The 19,290-nt window shown below is 43.8% G+C and overlaps 1 protein-coding gene across 2 annotated transcripts in view; it reads left to right on the top strand.

The window, feature by feature from the left end:
- LOC110495948 (transmembrane protein 163) overlaps positions 1–17,257 on the top strand; it is a 44,621-nt gene extending 27,364 nt beyond the window's left edge. For both annotated transcript variants that reach the window (XM_021571493.2, XM_021571495.2), the window contains 3 exons: positions 1,213–1,324; positions 10,651–10,792; positions 15,880–17,257. In XM_021571493.2, the coding sequence (XP_021427168.2) occupies positions 1,213–1,324; positions 10,651–10,792; positions 15,880–15,940 (315 nt within the window). In that variant the 3' untranslated portion in view covers positions 15,941–17,257. The remainder of the gene's footprint in view (positions 1–1,212; positions 1,325–10,650; positions 10,793–15,879) is intronic.
- Positions 17,258–19,290: the final 2,033 nt, after the last annotated feature.

The following is a 19,290-nucleotide window of genomic DNA, read 5'->3' as shown; positions in this document are numbered from 1 at the left end:
TGCCATAAAAAGAGTGCAAAAAAATACACTGACAGCAGCTGCCTCAACTCTCCCATGGTCCTAAAGCCAGCCTTTCAGTTTGCTTTCACACAGCCTGCCCGACTGCTCCGAGTATTCTGCATAGTCCTAAAGAACACGGGTCCTTTTTGTATCAGTGTATTGTTAAAACTAGGAAAGGAATTTTAGAACGTGAGGGTCATGACCTTCACCGTCCGTAGTGGTTGTTGCACCCCTGCACTAACATCTGTTTCTTTCTGAGCTCAACAATGACTCAGGAATATACTGTGTTTACTGGGCTTGCAGGCTTCACTGTCCTTCTACTTAGTTTACAATTATCTCTGGCTTTTATTTTTTGCCTGTTTTTAAAATGCTTTGAGTCCCACCATCACACCGGCAGGATCTAACCCCTTGTAAGCATTGTGTGTTTGAGCTACAGACTGCTGGGTTGTTGCATTTGATTGGTCTGTTTCTTCTGCATGATGATACCAACCATAAGTGTGATTTAACGGGGACTGAGCTAGGGTGTTGTTTGTGAGACCAGGGCGGACCCGAAAATGGTTCGTCTAACAAAAACATCCGAACGGTTTGACCTACAAACTATTATGACCCCTATATGAAAAAGACTCACGAACATGCACATGCAACCTGTTTTGCTCTGGCACTCACAGGCCACACTAATCGTTAGAAGGTAGGGGTTCTTCTACATAGAAGATCAATGGAAATCCCAAGACCGTGTCTAATACTGTAATAAGCTCACATAGTTGCTGTCGAACTCCACACAGTTGTCACTGGCTAGTTGGATATTCATTCCCCACTGAGCAGACTATTCCTGTACTTACAGCATTCTTCTAAATTCATTTTGTCCGATTTTTTTGTTTGGCGGCCTTATTTTGTTGACATTTTTCAAAAACTCATAAATTAAACTTTATGGTTGTACTGAAAATAAAATGGTAAAACACTTCAATGTGAGGCTAAATATGAGGGCAGAGCAAGCAGATTAATGAAAGTGGTGCATTTTTTTCACTAGGGGATTTAATGGGACTGATGAGGTTATTAACCTTGCAGAAATGCAGCTTTTCATGCCTTTTAAGGCCATATTGCAATATTAATGCTACTGCGGAGGCACTCTGCAACACTTACCCGCTCTCTTTCCCTCTTTGTTACCTCTCTTTCTCTCTCTCAATCACCCTCTCATCTACTCTTCTCTGTCAGGATGACTTCCTCTTCAGTGTGTCCATCGTCAGTGGCGTGATGTGTGTCATTCTGGCCGTGGCCAAGTTCATGCTGGGTAGGGTGCTCACCAGCAGAGCCCTCATCACAGACGGTAGGTACCTAACTCGGCGGGTAGTTGCTCCAAGACAATGAGCTTGTCATTTTATTTTATTTTTTCTCCAATTAGGATCGTTAGGAGAAGATTATCCTTGATCTGTAACTAGGGGAAACCCCACCCTGGAGCTACCCAACTCTGAGGAAGCAACGCATACTTCTGCCTGATCTAGGCCACTTGAGTTCAAGCCAGTTAGAGAATTGGGGGAAGGTGGAGCATGAGGGTGAAAAACTCTGTAGGGAATCTTTGAGAGAATTTAATAGGGGAAAAGGTATGGTGTATAGGAGGCTATGGTTGTGCCTGAAATGGCGCCCTATTCCCATAGTGCACGAAGATGGAAGGTTATTGGCTTAGACACCATCATGAAATCTGTGAAATATATTGGGAACACTATATAGGGCAGTGACCATCAATTAGATGCAGCTGCAGGCCAATTTCTTTTCTTGAGCAGGTGGTCAGGGGGCTGGAACATATACTGAAGATTGTGCCGACTGACATGGTGGCTCTGCTTCTAGCTCCTGAGCAACTTTGCACAATTTTTTTTTGTTTTATTTCTTACATTAGCCCAGTTTGTTTTGTTATTACATACAGCTGGTAAATAACCTTTTTGGATATCAGAGCGGCGGTATTCACCAGCATTACAACCAGGAGTACGACTTTCCCAAATTGTATCCTTTGTTCGTACCATCCAGAGCAATTTAACTTATCTCTGAGGCTGCTCCAGGACGCCGCCGGCGGAGAAGAGTTATTCAGTGGACTTCTAGTCCTACTCAGGAGGCATGCACACCATCCACCGCTTCCGAGTATATTACTCGCTAATGTTCGGTCTCTGGACAATAGGGTGGATGAGCTCAGGGTGAGGATCTCCTTTCAGATAGACAACAGGGACTGTAAAATAATGTTTCACAGAATCATGGCTCGCTCTGGATATTCTGTTCCCATCCATACAACCAGCTGTGTTCTCCAGTACATCACGCAGACAGGACTAAAGAACTCTCCGGGAAGAAAATAGTTGGCGGTGTATATTTCATCATTAATTATTCATGGTGTGATAATGTACAGAAACACATGTCCTTTTGTTCACCTGACCTAGAAAACCTCAATCAAATGCAGACCGTATTACCTCAGAGAATTCTCTTCGGTTATAGTTACAGCCGTGTATAATCCCCCTCAAGCCAATAACACGACAACCCTCAAGGAACTACATTGGACTTTGTGCAAACTGGAAATGACATTTATTGTAGCTGGGGATTTTAACAAAGCAATTTTGAGGAAAAGGCGACCGAAGTTCTATCAACACATGAACTGTAGTACTCATGCTGCTAAAACTCTCGACCACTGTTACTCCCCCTTCTGGGATGCCTACAAGGTCTTCCCCCGCCCTCACTTCGGAAGATCAGATCAAAACTACATTTTTCTCCTATAGGCAAAAACTCAAACAGGAAGTACCTGTGCTAAGGTCTATTTAACGCTCGTCTGACCAATCGGAATCCACGCTTCAAGATTGTTTTGATCACGTGGACTGGGATATGTTCCGGGTAGCTTCTGAGAATAACATAGACGTGTACACGGACAATGGGACTGAGTTCATCAGGAAGTGCATAGGGGATGTTCCCACTGACTATTAATAAAACCTACCCAAACCAGAAACTGTGGCTAAATTGCAGCATTCGTGCAAAACTGGAATCGCGAACCTCCATTTAACCATGGCAAGTTGACTGGGAATATGGTTGAATACTAACTGAAAGATTAGTGGAATCTGTGTGGGTAGCTGGACAGGTAGGATGACTGACAGTGAAGGTGAACAGGTGGTCACGTGTCAGGTGACAGAGGAATGGATGAGACTGAGGCAGGAATTCCTTTAACCATAAAGAGGCATATTTACTGAGTAGTCTGTGCTGCATCACAAAGGAAACAAATAACATGTATCCAATCAAATTCATAATCAAAGATCAAATCATATCATTCATTATTAACATAAGTTAGGGAGTTCAACAGTTCAGTCAATAGTAATCATCCGCGAGTCATTTAGGCTCATAACTATTTATCATAAATCATGAAAGAATACAAACAGTGAATGAATGTTGATACAATCTATAATCCCCATGATCAAAGTCAATCAGTTAGCAAACAATGACATTTCTCATTTCACTCTTTCAATTGTCTTCATGTGTACATATAATTAATTTCAATACACATGAACCATATCGATTGCATAATTGGCCTATGAGGATCCGTAGGGCCGTGATCATTGACAATTCACATTACACAATATGTTTGAAGCTGCGCTCCAAGCCGCGCTCCGCGGTAATAACTATTAACAATAACTGAATGGCCCACTCTCCCGATCGCCACAATTCAGATGAAAGGTAACATAGTCGGTGGACTTACGTGGATTCATGGACGCACAGAACTTCTGGATCAGATGGAGTTAAGGAAGAGAAAGCAGCGAGATCAGGCGATGGCAATTTCCTCCTTTTATGGAGTTAAGATCTGTCGGACATTTCCACCTGACCTAATTAAAGCGCCCCTGGCAATGGCAATGAATTAAAGGAGTATTCCACCAACTCCATGGGTCTTTTCTACACTAACAGTGTAGTTATTCCCTCCGTAAGGCAATCAAACAGGCAAAACGTCAGTACAGAGAAAGTGGAGAAAGTGACAGGGTCTACAGACAATCACGGATTACAAAGGGAAAACCAGCCAGGTCACGGACACGTCTTGCTCCCAGACAAGCTAAAACCCTTTATCCACTTTGAGGATAACAGAGTGCCACTGACACGGCCCACTCCCAAGGACTGTGGGCTCTTGTTCTCCGTGGCCGACGTGAGTAAGACGTTTAAGCGTGTTAACCCTCGCAACGCTGCAGGCCCAGACGGTATCCCTAGCCGTGTCCTCAGAGCATGTGCAAACCAGCTGGCTGGCGTGTTTACTGACATTCAATCTTTTCCTACCCAGTCTGCTGTCCCCACTTGATTCAAGAAGTCCACCATTGTTCCTGTACCCAAGAAAAGCTATTGCCCTGTAGCACTCACTTCTGACATGAAGTGCTTTGAGGCTTGTTAAGGACCATACCATCTCGATCTTATCTGACACCCTAGATACACTTCAATTTGCATACCGCCCCAATAGAGCCACAGATGATGCAATCGCCCATCACACTGCCCCATCCCATCTGGACAAGAGGAATGCTGTTCATTGACTGTAGCTCAGCCTTCGACATCATAGTACCCTCCAAGTTCATCATTAAGCTTGGGGCCCTGGGTCTGAACACCGCCCTGTGTAACTGGATCCTGGACTTCCTTATGGGCCACCCCCAGGTGGTAAAGGTAGGAAACAACACCTGCACTTCACTGATCCTCAACACTGGGGCCCCACAAGCTTTGCTCAGCCCCCTCCTGTACTCCCTTTTCACCCATGACTGCATGGTCATGCACGCCTCCAACTCAATCAAGTTTGCAGACACAACAATAGTAGGCCTGATTTACCAACAATGAGCCTATAGGGAGGAGGTGAGGGCCCTGGAGGAGTGGTGCCAGGAAAATAACCTCTCCCTCAATGTCAACACAATGAAGGAGCTGATCGTGGACTTCAGGAAACAGCAGAGTGAGTACACCCCTATCCACATCAACAAGACCGCAGTGGAGAGGGTGTAAAACTTCCAAGTTCCTTGGCGTACACATCACTGACAAACTGAAATGGTCCACCCACAGTGTGGTGAGGAAGGCGCAACAGCCCCTCTTCAAACTCAGGAGGCTGAAGAAATTCGTCTTGACCCCTAAGACCCTCTCAATTTTACACATGCAGAATTGAGAGCATCCTGTCGGGCTGTATCACCGCCTGGTACAGAAACCGCACCGCCCGTTACCGCAGGGCTCTCCAGAGGGTGGTGCGGTCACACTGCCTGCCCTCCAGGACACACATAGCACCCGAAGTCTCAGGAAGGCCTAAAAGATCTTTAAGGCCATCAACCAGCCGAGCCACGGCCTGTTCATCCTGCTATCGTCCAGAAGGTGAGGTCCGTACAGGTGCATCAAATCAAGGACCCGAGAGACTGGAGAAACCGCTTCTATCTCAAGGCCATTACTGTTAAATAGTCATCATTAGCCGGCTACCATCCGGTTACCACCCGGTTACTCAACCCTGCACCTGAGGCTGCTGCCCTATACACATAGAATCACTGGTCACTTTAATAATGGAACACTAGTCACTTTAATGTTTACAACCTGCTTTACTCATTTCGTGTGTATATACTGTATTTTTGTCAATGCCACTTCTGACATTGCTCGTCCAAATATTTATATACAGTGCCTTGCGAAAGTATTCGGCCCCCTTGAACTTTGCGACCTTTTGCCACATTTCAGCCTTCAAACATAAAGATATAGAACTGTATTTTTTTGTGAAGAATCAACAACAAGTGGGACACAATCATGAAGTGGAACGACATTTATTGGATATTTCAAACTTTTTTAACAAATCAAAAACTGAAAAATTGGGCGTGCAAAGTTATTCAGCCCCCTTAAGTTAATACTTTGTAGCGCCACCTTTTGCTGCGATTACAGCTGTAAGTCGCTTGGGGTATGTCTATCAGTTTTGCACATCGAGAGACTGAAATTTTTTCCCATTCCTCCTTGCAAAACAGCTCGAGCTCAGTGAGGTTGGATGGAGAGCATTTGTGAACAGTAGTTTTCAGTTCTTTCCACAGATTCTCAATTGGATTCAGGTCTGGACTTTGACTTGGCCATTCTAACACCTGGATATGTTTATTTTTGAACCATTCCGTTGTAGATTTTGCTTTATGTTTTGGATCATTGTCTTGTTGGAAGACAAATCTCCGTCCCAGTCTCAGGTCTTTTGCAGACTCCATCAGGTTTTCTTCCAGAATGGTCCTGTATTTGGCTCCATCCATCTTCCCATCAATTTTAACCATCTTCCCTGTCCCTGCTGAAGAAAAGCAGGCCCAAACCATGATGCTGCCACCACCACCATGTTTGACAGTGGGGATGGTGTGTTCAGCTGTGTTGCTTTTACGCCAAACATAACGTTTTGCATTGTTGCCAAAAAGTTCAATTTTGGTTTCATCTGACCAGAGCACCTTCTTCCACATGTTTGGTGTGTCTCCCAGGTGGCTTGTGGCAAACTTTAAACAACACTTTTTATGGATATCTTTAAGAAATGGCTTTCTTCTTGCCACTCTTCCATAAAGGCCAGATTTGTGCAATATACGACTGATTGTTGTCCTATGGACAGAGTCTCCCACCTCAGCTGTAGATCTCTGCAGTTCATCCAGAGTGATCATGGGCCTCTTGGCTGCATCTCTGATCAGTCTTCTGCTTGTATGAGCTGAAAGTTTAGAGGGACGGCCAGGTCTTGGTAGATTTGCAGTGGTCTGATACTCCTTCCATTTCAATATTATCGCTTGTACAGTGCTCCTTGGGATGTTTAAAGCTTGGGAAATCTTTTTGTATCCAAATCCGGCTTTAAACTTCTTCACAACAGTATCTCGGACCTGCCTGGTGTGTTCCTTGTTCTTCATGATGCTCTCTGCGCTTTTAACGGACCTCTGAGACTATCACAGTGCAGGTGCATTTATACGGAGACTTGATTACACACAGGTGGATTGTATTTATCATCATTAGTCATTTAGGTCAACATTGGATCATTCAGAGATCCTCACTGAACTTCTGGAGAGAGTTTGCTGCACTGAAAGTAAAGGGGCTGAATAATTTTGCACGCCCAATTTTTCAGTTTTTGATTTGTTAAAAAAGTTTGAAATATCCAATAAATGTCGTTCCACTTCATGATTGTGTCCCACTTGTTGTTGATTCTTCACAAAAAAATACAGTTTTATATCTTTATGTTTGAAGCCTGAAATGTGGCAAAAGGTCGCAAAGTTCAAGGGGGCCCGAATACTTTCGCAAGGCACTGTATGTGTTAATTCCATTTTTACTTTTAGATTTGTGTGTATTGTTGTGAATTGTTAGATACTGCAGTGTTGGACCTAGGAACACAAGCATTTCGCTACACACACATATTTAGCAGATGTTATTGCGGATGTGACCAATAGTTTGATTTGATAATTTCAAAGATTTGTCTGAGTTACATTTCATAGAATGAAATCAGTCAATTGAAATAAATTCATTAGGCTCTAATCTATGGATTTCACATGACTGGTCAGGTGCGCAAATCAGAATTAATTTTCCCCCACAAAAGGGCTTTATTACAGACAGAAATACTCATTTTCATCAGCTGTCAAGGTGGCTGGTCTCAGACGAGGTCCTGGGCTGGCGTGGTTACACATGGTCTGTGGTTGTGAGGCCGGTTGGACTTACTGCCAAATTCTCAAACGACGTTGGAGGCAGTTTATTTAGAGAAATTAACATTAAATTCTCTGGCAACAGCTCTGGTGGACATTGCTGCCAATTGCAGCTCCCTCTACTTGAGACATCTGTGGCGTTGTGTAACACATCTGCACATTTTAGAGTGGCCTTTTATTGTCCCATCACAAGATGCACCTGTGTGACGAGCATGCTGTTTAATCAGCTTCTTGATATGCCACACCTACCAGGTGGATGGATTATCTTGGCGATGGAGAAATGCTCACTAACAGGGATTTAAACAAATTTGTGCACATTTTATAGAAATAAGCTTTTTGTGTGTATGGAACATTTCTGGGATCTTTTTATTTCAGCTAATAAAACATTGGACCAACACTTTACATGTTGCATTTTATATTTTTGTTCAGTATAATTACAAATAATTTTTAGACTGCAATTGACCGCAAGAAGCCCAAACAGATATAACTAAAACCTTTCATTTCAAATATGCACTCTTTCTATATTTTTAGAGCCGGCAGGTGCTGGGTTTTTACCCACACAGACCGGTGAATTGCATATAGTATGCGCTGAGGGCGGCGGCCTTAACCGCAAGGCCACCCTCAGGTACTGGACCGCACATCTATTTACTTCTACACCTGAGAAAGTTGTTCACTACTTATGAGTCTTTATTGACAACTCCGTAGCTGCTGAGCTCTTAATGTCCCTTCTCGTTTCAATAAGAGATTTGTGGCAAACAGGCTGGCGTCAAACCAGTTTGAAAGGTCAGCTTTGGATGGAGACACTTGCTCATTAAAGTGTGTGGGGTTCGTTAAATTGTATGTGAGAGTGACAGCTAGCAGAATAGAGTAGGAGTTATTTGCCTACCAGATTTGTCTCGATGTGACATGAAACAAGCCAGCAAAGGGGCAATCTATGATTGCCACATACATTTTTAGACTTAAGGTAATGATATATATATTATACACTGCTTTTCTTTACATAGTTGAATGTGCTGACAACAAAATCACACAAAAATTATCAATGGAAATCAAATTTATCAACCCATGGAGGTCTGGATTTGGAGTCACACTCAAAATTAAAGTGGAAAACCACACTACAGGCTGATCCAACTTTGATGTAATGTCCTTAAAACAAGTCAAAATGAGGCTCAGTAGTGTGTGTGGCCTCCACGTGCCTGTATGACCTCCCTACAATGCCTGGACATGCTCCTGATGAGGTGGCGGATGGTCTCCTGAGGGATCTCCTCCTAGACCTCTACTAAAGCATCCGCCAACTCCTGGACAGTCTGTGGTGCAACATGGCGTTGGTGGATGGAGCGAGACATGATGTCCCAGATGTGCTCAATTGGATTCAGGTCTGGGGAACGGGCGGGCCAGTCCATAGCATCAATGCCTTCCTCTTGCAGGAACTGCTGACACACTCCAGCCACATGAGGTCTTGCATTAGGAGGAACCCAGGGCTAACCGCACCAGCATATGGTCTCACAAGGGGTCTGAGGATCTCATCTCGGTACCTAATGGCAGTCAGGCTACCTCTGGCGAGCACAGGCCCCCCAAAGAAATGCCACCCCACACCATGACTGACCCACCGCCAAACCGGTCATGCTGGAGGATGTTGCAGTGGCGAATTTGCCAATCTTGGTGTTCTCAAATGTCAAACGTCCTGCACGGTGTTGGACTGTAAGCACAACCCCCACCTGTGGACGTCGGGCCCTCATACCATCCTCATGGAGTCTGTTTCTGACCGTTTGAGCAGACACATGCACATTTGTGGCCTGCTGGAGATCATTTTGCAGGGCTCTGGCAGTGCTCCTCCTTGCACAAAGGCAGAGTTAGCGGTCCTGCTGCTGGGTTGTTGCCCTCCTACGGCCTCCTCCACGTCTCCTGATGTACTGGCCTGTCTCCTGGTAGCGCCTCCATGCTCTGGACACTACGCTGACAGACACAGCAAACCTTCTTGCCACAGCTCGCATTGATGTGCCTTCCTGGATGAGCTGCACTACCTGAGCCACTTGTATGGGTTTTAGACTCCGTCTCATGCTACCACTAGAGTGAAAGCACCGATAGCATTCAAAAGTGACCAAAACATCAGCCAGGAAGCATAGGAACTGAGAAGTGGTCTGTGGTCACCACCTGCAGAACCACTCCTTTATTGGGGGTGTCTTGCAAATTGCCTATAATTTCCACCTGTTGTCTATTCCATTTGCACAACAGCATGTGACATTTATTGTCAATCAGTGTTGCTTCCTAAGTGGACAGTTTGATTTCACAGAAGTGTGATTGACTTGGAGTTACATTGTGTTGTTTAAGTGTTCCCTTTATTTTTTTGAGCAGGGTATATATCACTCATTGATTCTTGAAGAATATAACTTTTATAAATGCTTCATAAGCTTAGTTCAACTGTTGTACCCCATCGGAGCCCAAAGTATAAGCTAGTTTTGCTCCCTTGTTTTTAAGAAATGTCATTGTAAACAACCACTGTAGTCTCCGTGTAATTTTGATCTCATGGATGTTCAGTCCTTGCATCCAATTTGAGTGGTTACATTTCTCCAGCCCTGTCACTTAGCTGTTTAACACTGGCGGGGTGTCCCTTTGTTGTTGTTAGTACTGCAGATTGCCCCTAGGAATACAGCGCCATAGATTATATTCTTTACGGAGGTAATTGACCTGCCCAGTCTGGTTATCACACATACAGTATGTAAAAAACTGGCAGAGGTCCTTGTCAGTCGGTGTGTTTTTGAGGTGCAGAGAGAGCCAGTTGAGTGGGCTCTTATGAATCGAATGAGGAGACCCAATCGAAAAGGATTCAAAATCGTCTCTGTTCATTCTGTTTTATGGACTTTCGGATTAAGACTCTGTGGCAGACTACATGTACTTTCATGAAATATATGTACATGTGTTCGTTGTTGTTAATGTTCAAGCTATTTCTATTTCCCTCTGTGGGAAAATACAGTTGACTAAACTGCCTGTCTTGTCCAATCTACAGGTTTCAACTCCCTGGTGGGCGGGGTCATGGGCTTCTCCATCCTAATCAGTGCCAAGGTGTTCAAGCACGATCCCAAAGTGTGGTACCTGGACGGGTCCATAGGGGTCCTGATAGGCCTCATCATCCTGGCCTACGGGGTCAAGTAAGTGGGTACATTTTGTGTATGGCCCTCAAACTCAACTCTGGACCTCAAAGCCAGTTCCACTTCATTTTGTCATTGTTCCCCTCTTATCAGGGACTGATTTAGACCTGGGACACCAGGTGTGTGCAATTATCAGGCAGAACAGAAAACCAGCAGGCTCTGGACCTCGTAGGTTAAGAGTTGAGTACTCCAGGTGTAGGGGGAAGCTGCCTCTAAACACTGATCTTGGGTCAGTTTTGTCCGGCAATGGTTAGGATTCAGGGAGGGGAAGCTAATCTTAGATCTGTATTTAGAAGAAACTTAATATTTACACACACGTACATTATGTCCCCTGAGAAATACACTTATTTAAATAACAGAAATGTTGTCATTTTAAATTGTAACCATTCAGAAGGCCCTTGGAGTAGAAACTTCCATTGTACATACCAGTGGAGGCGCACGTTTTACGTTGCCCGGTGCCCCAGTGGGTGGAGATTTCACCACGTTTTGCATCAATGAAATGATGCAAAACGAACACGGCCAGCGTTTCACTTCCTGGTGGGGCTGAAAGCAACATTCAGACCAAAACTGTCAATACGCTTGTAAACATTAGTGGAGACACTTTTGGAGTTAACTGTAAAAAAGTTAATTGTTTCCCTTACACAGTAAATCAACTGCTCCTAAATAAAAACAAATTGTCTGTAGTGTCAATAACACGCTTAAAAAAAAAAAAAATAGAAGGGTATTTTACAGATTTTTACCTACTTCACTTTTACTATTCTCTGGACAGTCAGGGGAAAAAAAAGGAATGTCAAAGTATGTAGAGGGAAACATTGCCGCAGAAGTAATGAATGTAGAACCGCAGCGTGGCAGAGAAATAGAGCTTGGATCCCAGCGATGGTGACCCTCATCTGACTGTGCAGTCGGGGAGAGAAGGTGCTGCCGCTCTCTTTCATGCTCTTCATGTGTCTTCCCAGGTAGCACATCTCAACCAAACCATCGGAGAGACAAAAAAAATGTTTACATTATTTTTAAAACAGGACATTTGGAGGACCAGAAACGAGGCCATTTATTGATGCACAGTATAAGTGCTGTTTGTCTTTCCTGATAAAGCTAGTTGAAAGTTCAACAGCGAAGTCAAACCAACAGAACAACACCCTGTTGATTTAAATATTGCCCAGTAGATGATGTTTTTGATGTTCCTCTTCACCCAGGTGAATAGAGCTCTCTGGGCAGGGATTATTTGGCTGTAAAATAAACATTAATCCAAATAGTTTGACATGCTGCCGGATACAGTGTACCTCACTACCAAATAAAAGATAAAGATGAGCTCTAGCTGCAGACTTCAATTACAATACCAGAAACCAGGTACTGTAGACTGGTGAATCACACCATAGATCCCACTAGTATCTTCACATGCTGTTTCAGTCTCTCTCTGCCTCACGGTGGATGGAGCATGCAGAAGGACAAAAATAAGTTTGCCAATATGTTGAGAACAGCTAGAGGAATGTTGACTATGGCAAAGGCCAAGTAACTCATCTCAGTAAACTGGAACTGCATTTCTGACTAGACAGAGGAGCTCTCCTAGTGATATCTTCTCTCAATGTTCCATGTGCTCAAATGCTGGACCAGAACCTGGGATTTCAGGTATCTCTTAGGCATTAACTAAACTAGGCAAAAAAATAAACGTCCCTTTTTCTGGACCCTGTCTTTCAAAGATAATTTGTAAAGGGTTTAAACACTGTTTCCCATGCTTGTTTAATGAACCATAAACAATTAATGAACAGGCACCTGTGGAAGGGTCGTTAGTGTCTTAACAGCTTACAGACGGTAGGCAATTAATGTCACAAAACTTAGGACACTAAAAACTTAGGACACTAAAGGGGCCTTTCTACTGACTCTGAAAAACACCAAAAGAAAGATGCCCAGGGTCCCTGATCATCTGTGTGAATGTGTCTTAGGCATACTGCAAGGAGGACTGCAGATGTGGCCGGGGCAATAAATTGCAATGTCCGTACTGTGAGATGCCTAAGACAGCACTACAGGGAGACAGGACGGACAGCTGATTGTCCTCGCAGAGTCAGACCACGTGTAACAACACCTGCACAGGATCGGTACATCCAAACATTACACCTGCGGGACAGGTACAGGATGGCAACAACTACCCGAGCTACACCAGGAACGCACAATCCCTTCATCAGCGCTCAGACTGTCCACAATAGGCTGGACTGAGGGCTTGTAGGCCTGCTGTAAGGCAGCTGTAAGGGTTACAACGAGGCCTGTACTCTGGAGCGGGATCGAGGTGGAGGGTCTGTCATGGTCTGGGGGCGGTGTTACAGCATCATCGGACTGAGCTTGTTGTCATTGCAGGCAATCTCAACTCTGTGCATTACAGGGAAGACATCCTCCTCCCTCATGTGGTACCCTTCCTGCAGGCTCATCCTGACATGACCCTCCAGTATGACAATGCCTCCAGCCATACTGCTCGTTCTGTGCGTGATTTTCTGCAAGACAGGAATGTCAGTGTTCTGCCATGGCCAGCGAAGAGCCTGGATCTCAATCCCATTGAGCACGTCTGGGACCTGTTGAATCGGAGGGTGAGGGCTAGGGCCATTCCTCCCAGAAATGTCCAGGAACTTGCAGGTGCCTTGGTGGAAGAGTGGTGTAACATCTCACAGCAATGCAGGTGGTGGCCACATCAGATACGGTTACTTTAGATTTTGACACCCCCCCCCCCCCCCCCCTTTTGCTCAGGGACACATTATTCCATTTCTGTTAGTCACATGTCTGTGGAATTTGTTCAGTTTGTTGAATCTTATGTTCATACAAATATTTCCATGTTAAGTTTGCTGAAAATTAACACAATTGACAGTGAGGACATTTATTTACATTGGACATATGCAGGAAAACACATTTGAGCATATTTACATTGAACAAGAGGAAACTAATGCGCTGTAGAAAACTAAAAGAGAAACTATGGAAATATAGAACATTGCATAAGCTTCACTCTAATGTGCGATCATTGGAGGAAGAGGAATTCAAATGTCCCCCTAATGTGCGATCATTGGAGGAAGGGAATTCAAATGTCCCCCTAATGTGCGATCATTGGAGGAAGAGGAATTCAAATGTCCCGCTAATGTGCGATCATTGGAGGAAGGGAATTCAAATGTCCCCCTAATGTGCGATCATTGGAGGAAGGGAATTCAAATGTCCCCCTAATGTGCGATCATTGGAGGAAGAGGAATTCAAATGTCCCCTGACAGCACTACTGGTGAACTAGAATAACCATTATGAAAGATTCTTGAGAAAGTGTTTTTGGTGTCAGGATGGCATGATATATCAGCTTTCATATCAGTATTGGAAGATAATGGCTTGAGAATCGTCATCAGTATTGGAAGATAATGGCTTGAGAATCGTCATCAGTATTGGAAGATAATGGCTTGAGAATCGTCATCAGTATTGGAAGATAATGGCTTGAGAATCGTCATCAGTATTGGAAGATAATGGCTTGAGAATCGTCATCAGTATTGAACCGCCTTAGCCATCTTTTTTTGCTTAAAGAAATTGGGTGTAATTGTGAACAAAAGGAATATCAGACAACATCCCAATTGACGTGATCATTGGTTTGGCGATGTGCTTTGCATTTTGAAGTCCTGAAGACCAGTGTCAGTGATTTCTGCAATATTGTGTTCTGTGAGGCAGTTCCATATTCAAACAGCAGACTGTATAGGCCTCTCTCCAGGGAATTTTTATTTAATTTATTTATTTGACCTTTGTTTAACCAGGTAGGCTAGTTGAGAACAAGTTCTCATTTGCAACTGCGACCTGGCCAAGATAAAGCAAACCAGTTCGACACATACAACAACAGAGTTACACATGGAGTAAAACAAACATACAGTACAAAAATAAGTCTATATACGATATCAAATCAAATTTTATTTGTCACATACACATGGTTAGCAGATGTTAATGCGAGTGTAGCGAAATGCTTGTGATGAGGTGAGATAAGGGAGGTAAAGGCAATAAAAAGGCCACGGTGGCCAAGTAAATATGATATAGCAATTAAAAACAATGGAATTGTTGGCAGCAGAGAACTGGAAGGATATATATACACTGTTTACCAAACATTAAGAACACCTGCTCTTTCCATGACTGACCAGGTGAATCCAGGTGAAAACTAGGATCTGTTATTGATGTCAAGTGTTAAATCTATTTCAATCAGTGTAGATGAAGGGAAGAAGACGGGTTAGACGCAGCATTTTGTGTCAAGAACTGCAACACTGCTGGGTTCTTCAGGCTCAACAGTTTCCCGTGTCTCAAGAATGCTCCACCACCCAAAGGACATCCAGCCGACTTGACACAACTGTGGGAAACATTTGAGTCAACATGGGCCAGCATCCCTGTGGAACGCTTTCGACACCTTGTCGAGTCCATGCCCTGACGAATTGAGGCTGTTCTGAGAGCAAAATGAGGGGGATGCAACCCAATACTAGGAAGGTGTTCCTAATGTTTGGTATACTCAGTGTATTTTTAAATATGATAATCTTTGAAATAACAACCACCAAAATAAAAGCCAGACAGTGAGGGAGAATCATTTAAAATTCCCAAAATATCATAGCATGGGGCATCATTGATTTTTGTTATGTTTGAGTCAACCTTGCAAAAGTTGCAGAATTGCTTGGAATTTGCTTTAAAACCTACATTTTTTTGTTCTTTGGCAGAATCTGTAGAATTGCAGGAAAATAGCTTTAAAACAGCAATATTTGGTCCCCGTGTCCAAGAGGAGTTCCTCAAAAATAAAATGTGGTCACAGATGTCGCCATTGGAGACTCGGGAGAAATAAATACGAAGATGACACCACAGAGTGCATCAACAAATGAATCAACAAAAGCAGCTGCAGTGGTTATACAAATGTACTAAAATTATCTGACGTGATGGATTCAGTTACTCAACACATTCTGAACTAGATTCATTTCAGAATTTCACTACAAAGAATGGTTTTCACTAATTTAATATTGGCAATGAAATGGAGTTGCAGCTCTCATTGTGTGTGTACCTGTGAATGTCAGCGATTTTTCATTAATATGAATGTCTCTTTCCTGTCCCAGGCTGCTGGTTGATATGGTCCCTCGAGTGCAACAGACAAGGAACTACGAGCGCTTTGAGTGACAGAAGACCACGGAAGGGCAGTGAGGGGGATGGGTTCTGTGTTATATACGGTAGAAGTACATCCAGTGTCTGTTCTAGGGTATGTATATCTACGCCCAGTCCCTATCCAGCTCAGCTCCATTCTTCCTGGTAGAGCTCTCCAGTCACCATGACAAACCTATTGATTGGTTTAGACCTCAAGGTGCCAGCCCACTGGTGTTTTAGTTAGACCCAAGTGGTCCATTTTGCAGCGTTCCTCCGGTCTCTCTAACTCCGAACCTGATCCGTCCATATGAGTCATTACAAAGTCAAAGAGAAGACTGAGGTTTCCCTCTATAGCTCCTTCTCTACTGAAGCAGGGGGAGGTGGAAGGACAGAACGTGCGCTGCTGAGTCGTCAGGAAATTGTCACTGCCTCTACAAAGGCACTGCACCGTCTCCACTGATTAGTCTGGTGTTCGTTCATATCTCTATCTCCCCTTGGACAACATGGCTGATTCAGATACGCATTGTAGGATCTCAGTCCTTATGGGATTTCAATGGTTTCTAATAGGCGCTTTCTTTTGATGAGTAACACTGTGAGTGTGTCCCAAATGGCACCCTATTCCCTTTATAGGGTACTACTTTTGACCACCCTATTCCCTTTATTGCACTACTTTTGACCATGGCCCATTAAGTGCATCAATTAGGGTGGCATTTAGCACATACACCTATTTCTGTTTGACACCACTGTTCAAAGTAGATGTGTTGCTTTTATGTAGTCATGATGTAGTAGGGGTGGCAGGTAGCCTAGAGAGCATTGGGCCAGTAACCGAAAGCTTGCTCGATCGAATCCCCAAGGTAAATCTGTTGTTCTGCCCCTGAACAAGGCAGTTAACCCACTGTTCCTAAGTAGTCACTGTAAATAAGAATTTGTTCTTTAACATACTTGCCTAGTTAAATAAAGTATCACTTAGGATGGTAGTTGCAACTATTAGTAGCAGTAGGACATGTTTTCTATCCCCCCAAAAACAGCAGGGAAAATAGATTTCTGAGATGCCCATTGTAGACAGGCTGTAGTATGGAGGACAATAGTACAGCAGTACAGTATGTGCAACATGACAGAAGACTCATCTTGTGTCCCAAATGGCACCCCATTCCCTACATAGTCACTATGGACCCTGGTCAAAAGTAATACACTATAGGGAATAGGGTGCTATTTGGGACAAAACCTGTATCATTTGATTAGTGAATATGAAAGCACAAATGTCCCTGTCGCCAGCTCATGTATGGAATTGGTGTTTGCTTTATTGCTTAAGGGGTGTTGAATAAAAGCTTGTGGCAGACCATCAACAAACAACATGACTGGAGCCAAAGACTCTAGCCAGAGGTTACTAATCTGGAATTAAAACAAGCCTTTCTGTGCACTACAGCCAAATCTGTTGGCTAGAACACAACAAGTCGTCCCTTTTTAGGCCATTCCCTCTTCTTTAATTCCTTAACAAAATCTGAGGGGGTAAATGCGGTCTTCCTGGCAAGTAAATATACCATATAATTACGTTTTAAGCTTTCACAATCTGCCAGGCAGGATGTAATTGTAACTGTAGGATACACACTAAATGACCAAAAGTATATGGACACCTGCTCGTCGACCATCTCATTCCAAAATCATAGGCATTAAGATGGAGTTGGTCTCCCCCCCCCCCCCCCCCCCCCCCCCCCCCCCCCCCCTCCCCTTTCAGCCCCCACTCTTCTGGGAAGCCTTTCTACTAGATGTTGGAACATTGCTGCGGGAACTTGTTTATATTCAGCCAGAAGAGAATTAGTGAGGTCGGGCATTGATGTTGGCCGATTATGCCTGGCTTGCAGTTGGCGTTCCAATTCATCCCAAAGGTGTTCGATACGGTTGAGGTCAGGGCTCTCTGCAGGCCTGTCAAGTTATTCTACACCGATCTTGACAAAATATTTCTGTATGGACCTCACTTTGTGCACGGGGGTATTGTCATAATGAAACAGGAAAGGGCCTTCCCCAAACTGTTGCCAAAGTTGGAAGCACAGAATCGTCTAGAATGTCATTGTATGCTGAACATTTCCCTTCACTGGAACTAAGGGGCCTAGCCCGAACCATGAAAAAGCCCCAGACCATTATTCCTCCTCCACCAAGTTGACACTATGCATTGGGGCAGGTAGCGTTTTCCTGGCATCCGCAGAATCCAGATTCGTCTGTCGGACTGCCAGATGTTAATGCGTCATTCATTACTCCAGAAAACGCGTTTCCACTGCTCCAGAGTCCAATAGCAGCAAGCTTTACACCACTGCAGCCGACGCTTGGCATTGCACATGGTGATCGTAGGCTTGTGTGTGGCTGTTCTGCCATGGAAGCCCATATCATGAAGCTCCCGACAAACAGTTCTTGTGCTAATGTTGCTTCCAAAGGCAGTTTGGAACTCTGGAGTGAGTGTTGCAATCGAGGACAACACTCGGCGGTCCCGTTCTGTGAGCTTGTGTGGCCTACCACTTGTTTCTCCTACACGTTTCCATTTCACAATAACAACCTTTACAGTTGACCGGGACAGCTCCAGTAGGGCAGAAGTTTGACGAACTGACTTGTTGGAAAGGTGGCATCCTATGACGGTGCCAAGTTGAAAGATACTGAGCTCTTCAGTAAGGCCATTCTACTGCCAGTATTTGTCTATGGAGATTGCATGGCTGTGTGCATGACTTTATACACCTGTCAGCAATCTGTATGGCTGAAATAGCCGAATCCACTAATTTGAAGGGGTGTCCACATACTTTTGTGTGTGTATATGTGGTTTGCAAAATGAAAATAATCCACATAAATTATTATATGAATTACATGAATACAAATGTTGACATACTGCACAAGGAGGGTGCTTAAGGGCTCTATTCAATTTGAATTGCAGAAATTGATTGATGTTCCCGGGTTAGAGAGACTGCATTCATGGTAAACACTACAGATGTCGGCTCAACAGGAAATTACCTTTAATTCAGTAATGCTTCAGGATACAGATTGACTAGAACCCTAAAGGAAGACGATTGAAATCAAGCTGTGTATACCTATTCAGTCTTTCAGAATACTGTACCAATGAAAGTTGTCAAGAAGACATTAGTTATTATAGTGCACTATAATACATTTTTGTACATATAGAAAGGGATTTTTGTTTACAGGTGGGACGGGTCATTACGCTCACTCCAAATGGCTTTTTTAGACCAGGATTCAATCTGAGAGGCTTGTTATAGAGCAGTGCACTTTTTTAAAGTTAATTTACACTGAATTTATTTTCACTGCTGTGAATGCTATCTCTACGAACACCGGGGAAATTGCTTTTTTTAAAGGGGGCGTTGTCGCATGTCAACTGTGCTGCACTATAA

The sequence above is a fragment of the Oncorhynchus mykiss genome, chromosome 18 (assembly GCF_013265735.2).
Source record: "Oncorhynchus mykiss isolate Arlee chromosome 18, USDA_OmykA_1.1, whole genome shotgun sequence".
NCBI lineage: Eukaryota > Metazoa > Chordata > Actinopteri > Salmoniformes > Salmonidae > Oncorhynchus > Oncorhynchus mykiss.
The sequence above is the reverse complement of the archived record's forward strand: the minus strand, read 5'-3'. Positions and strand labels throughout refer to the sequence as shown.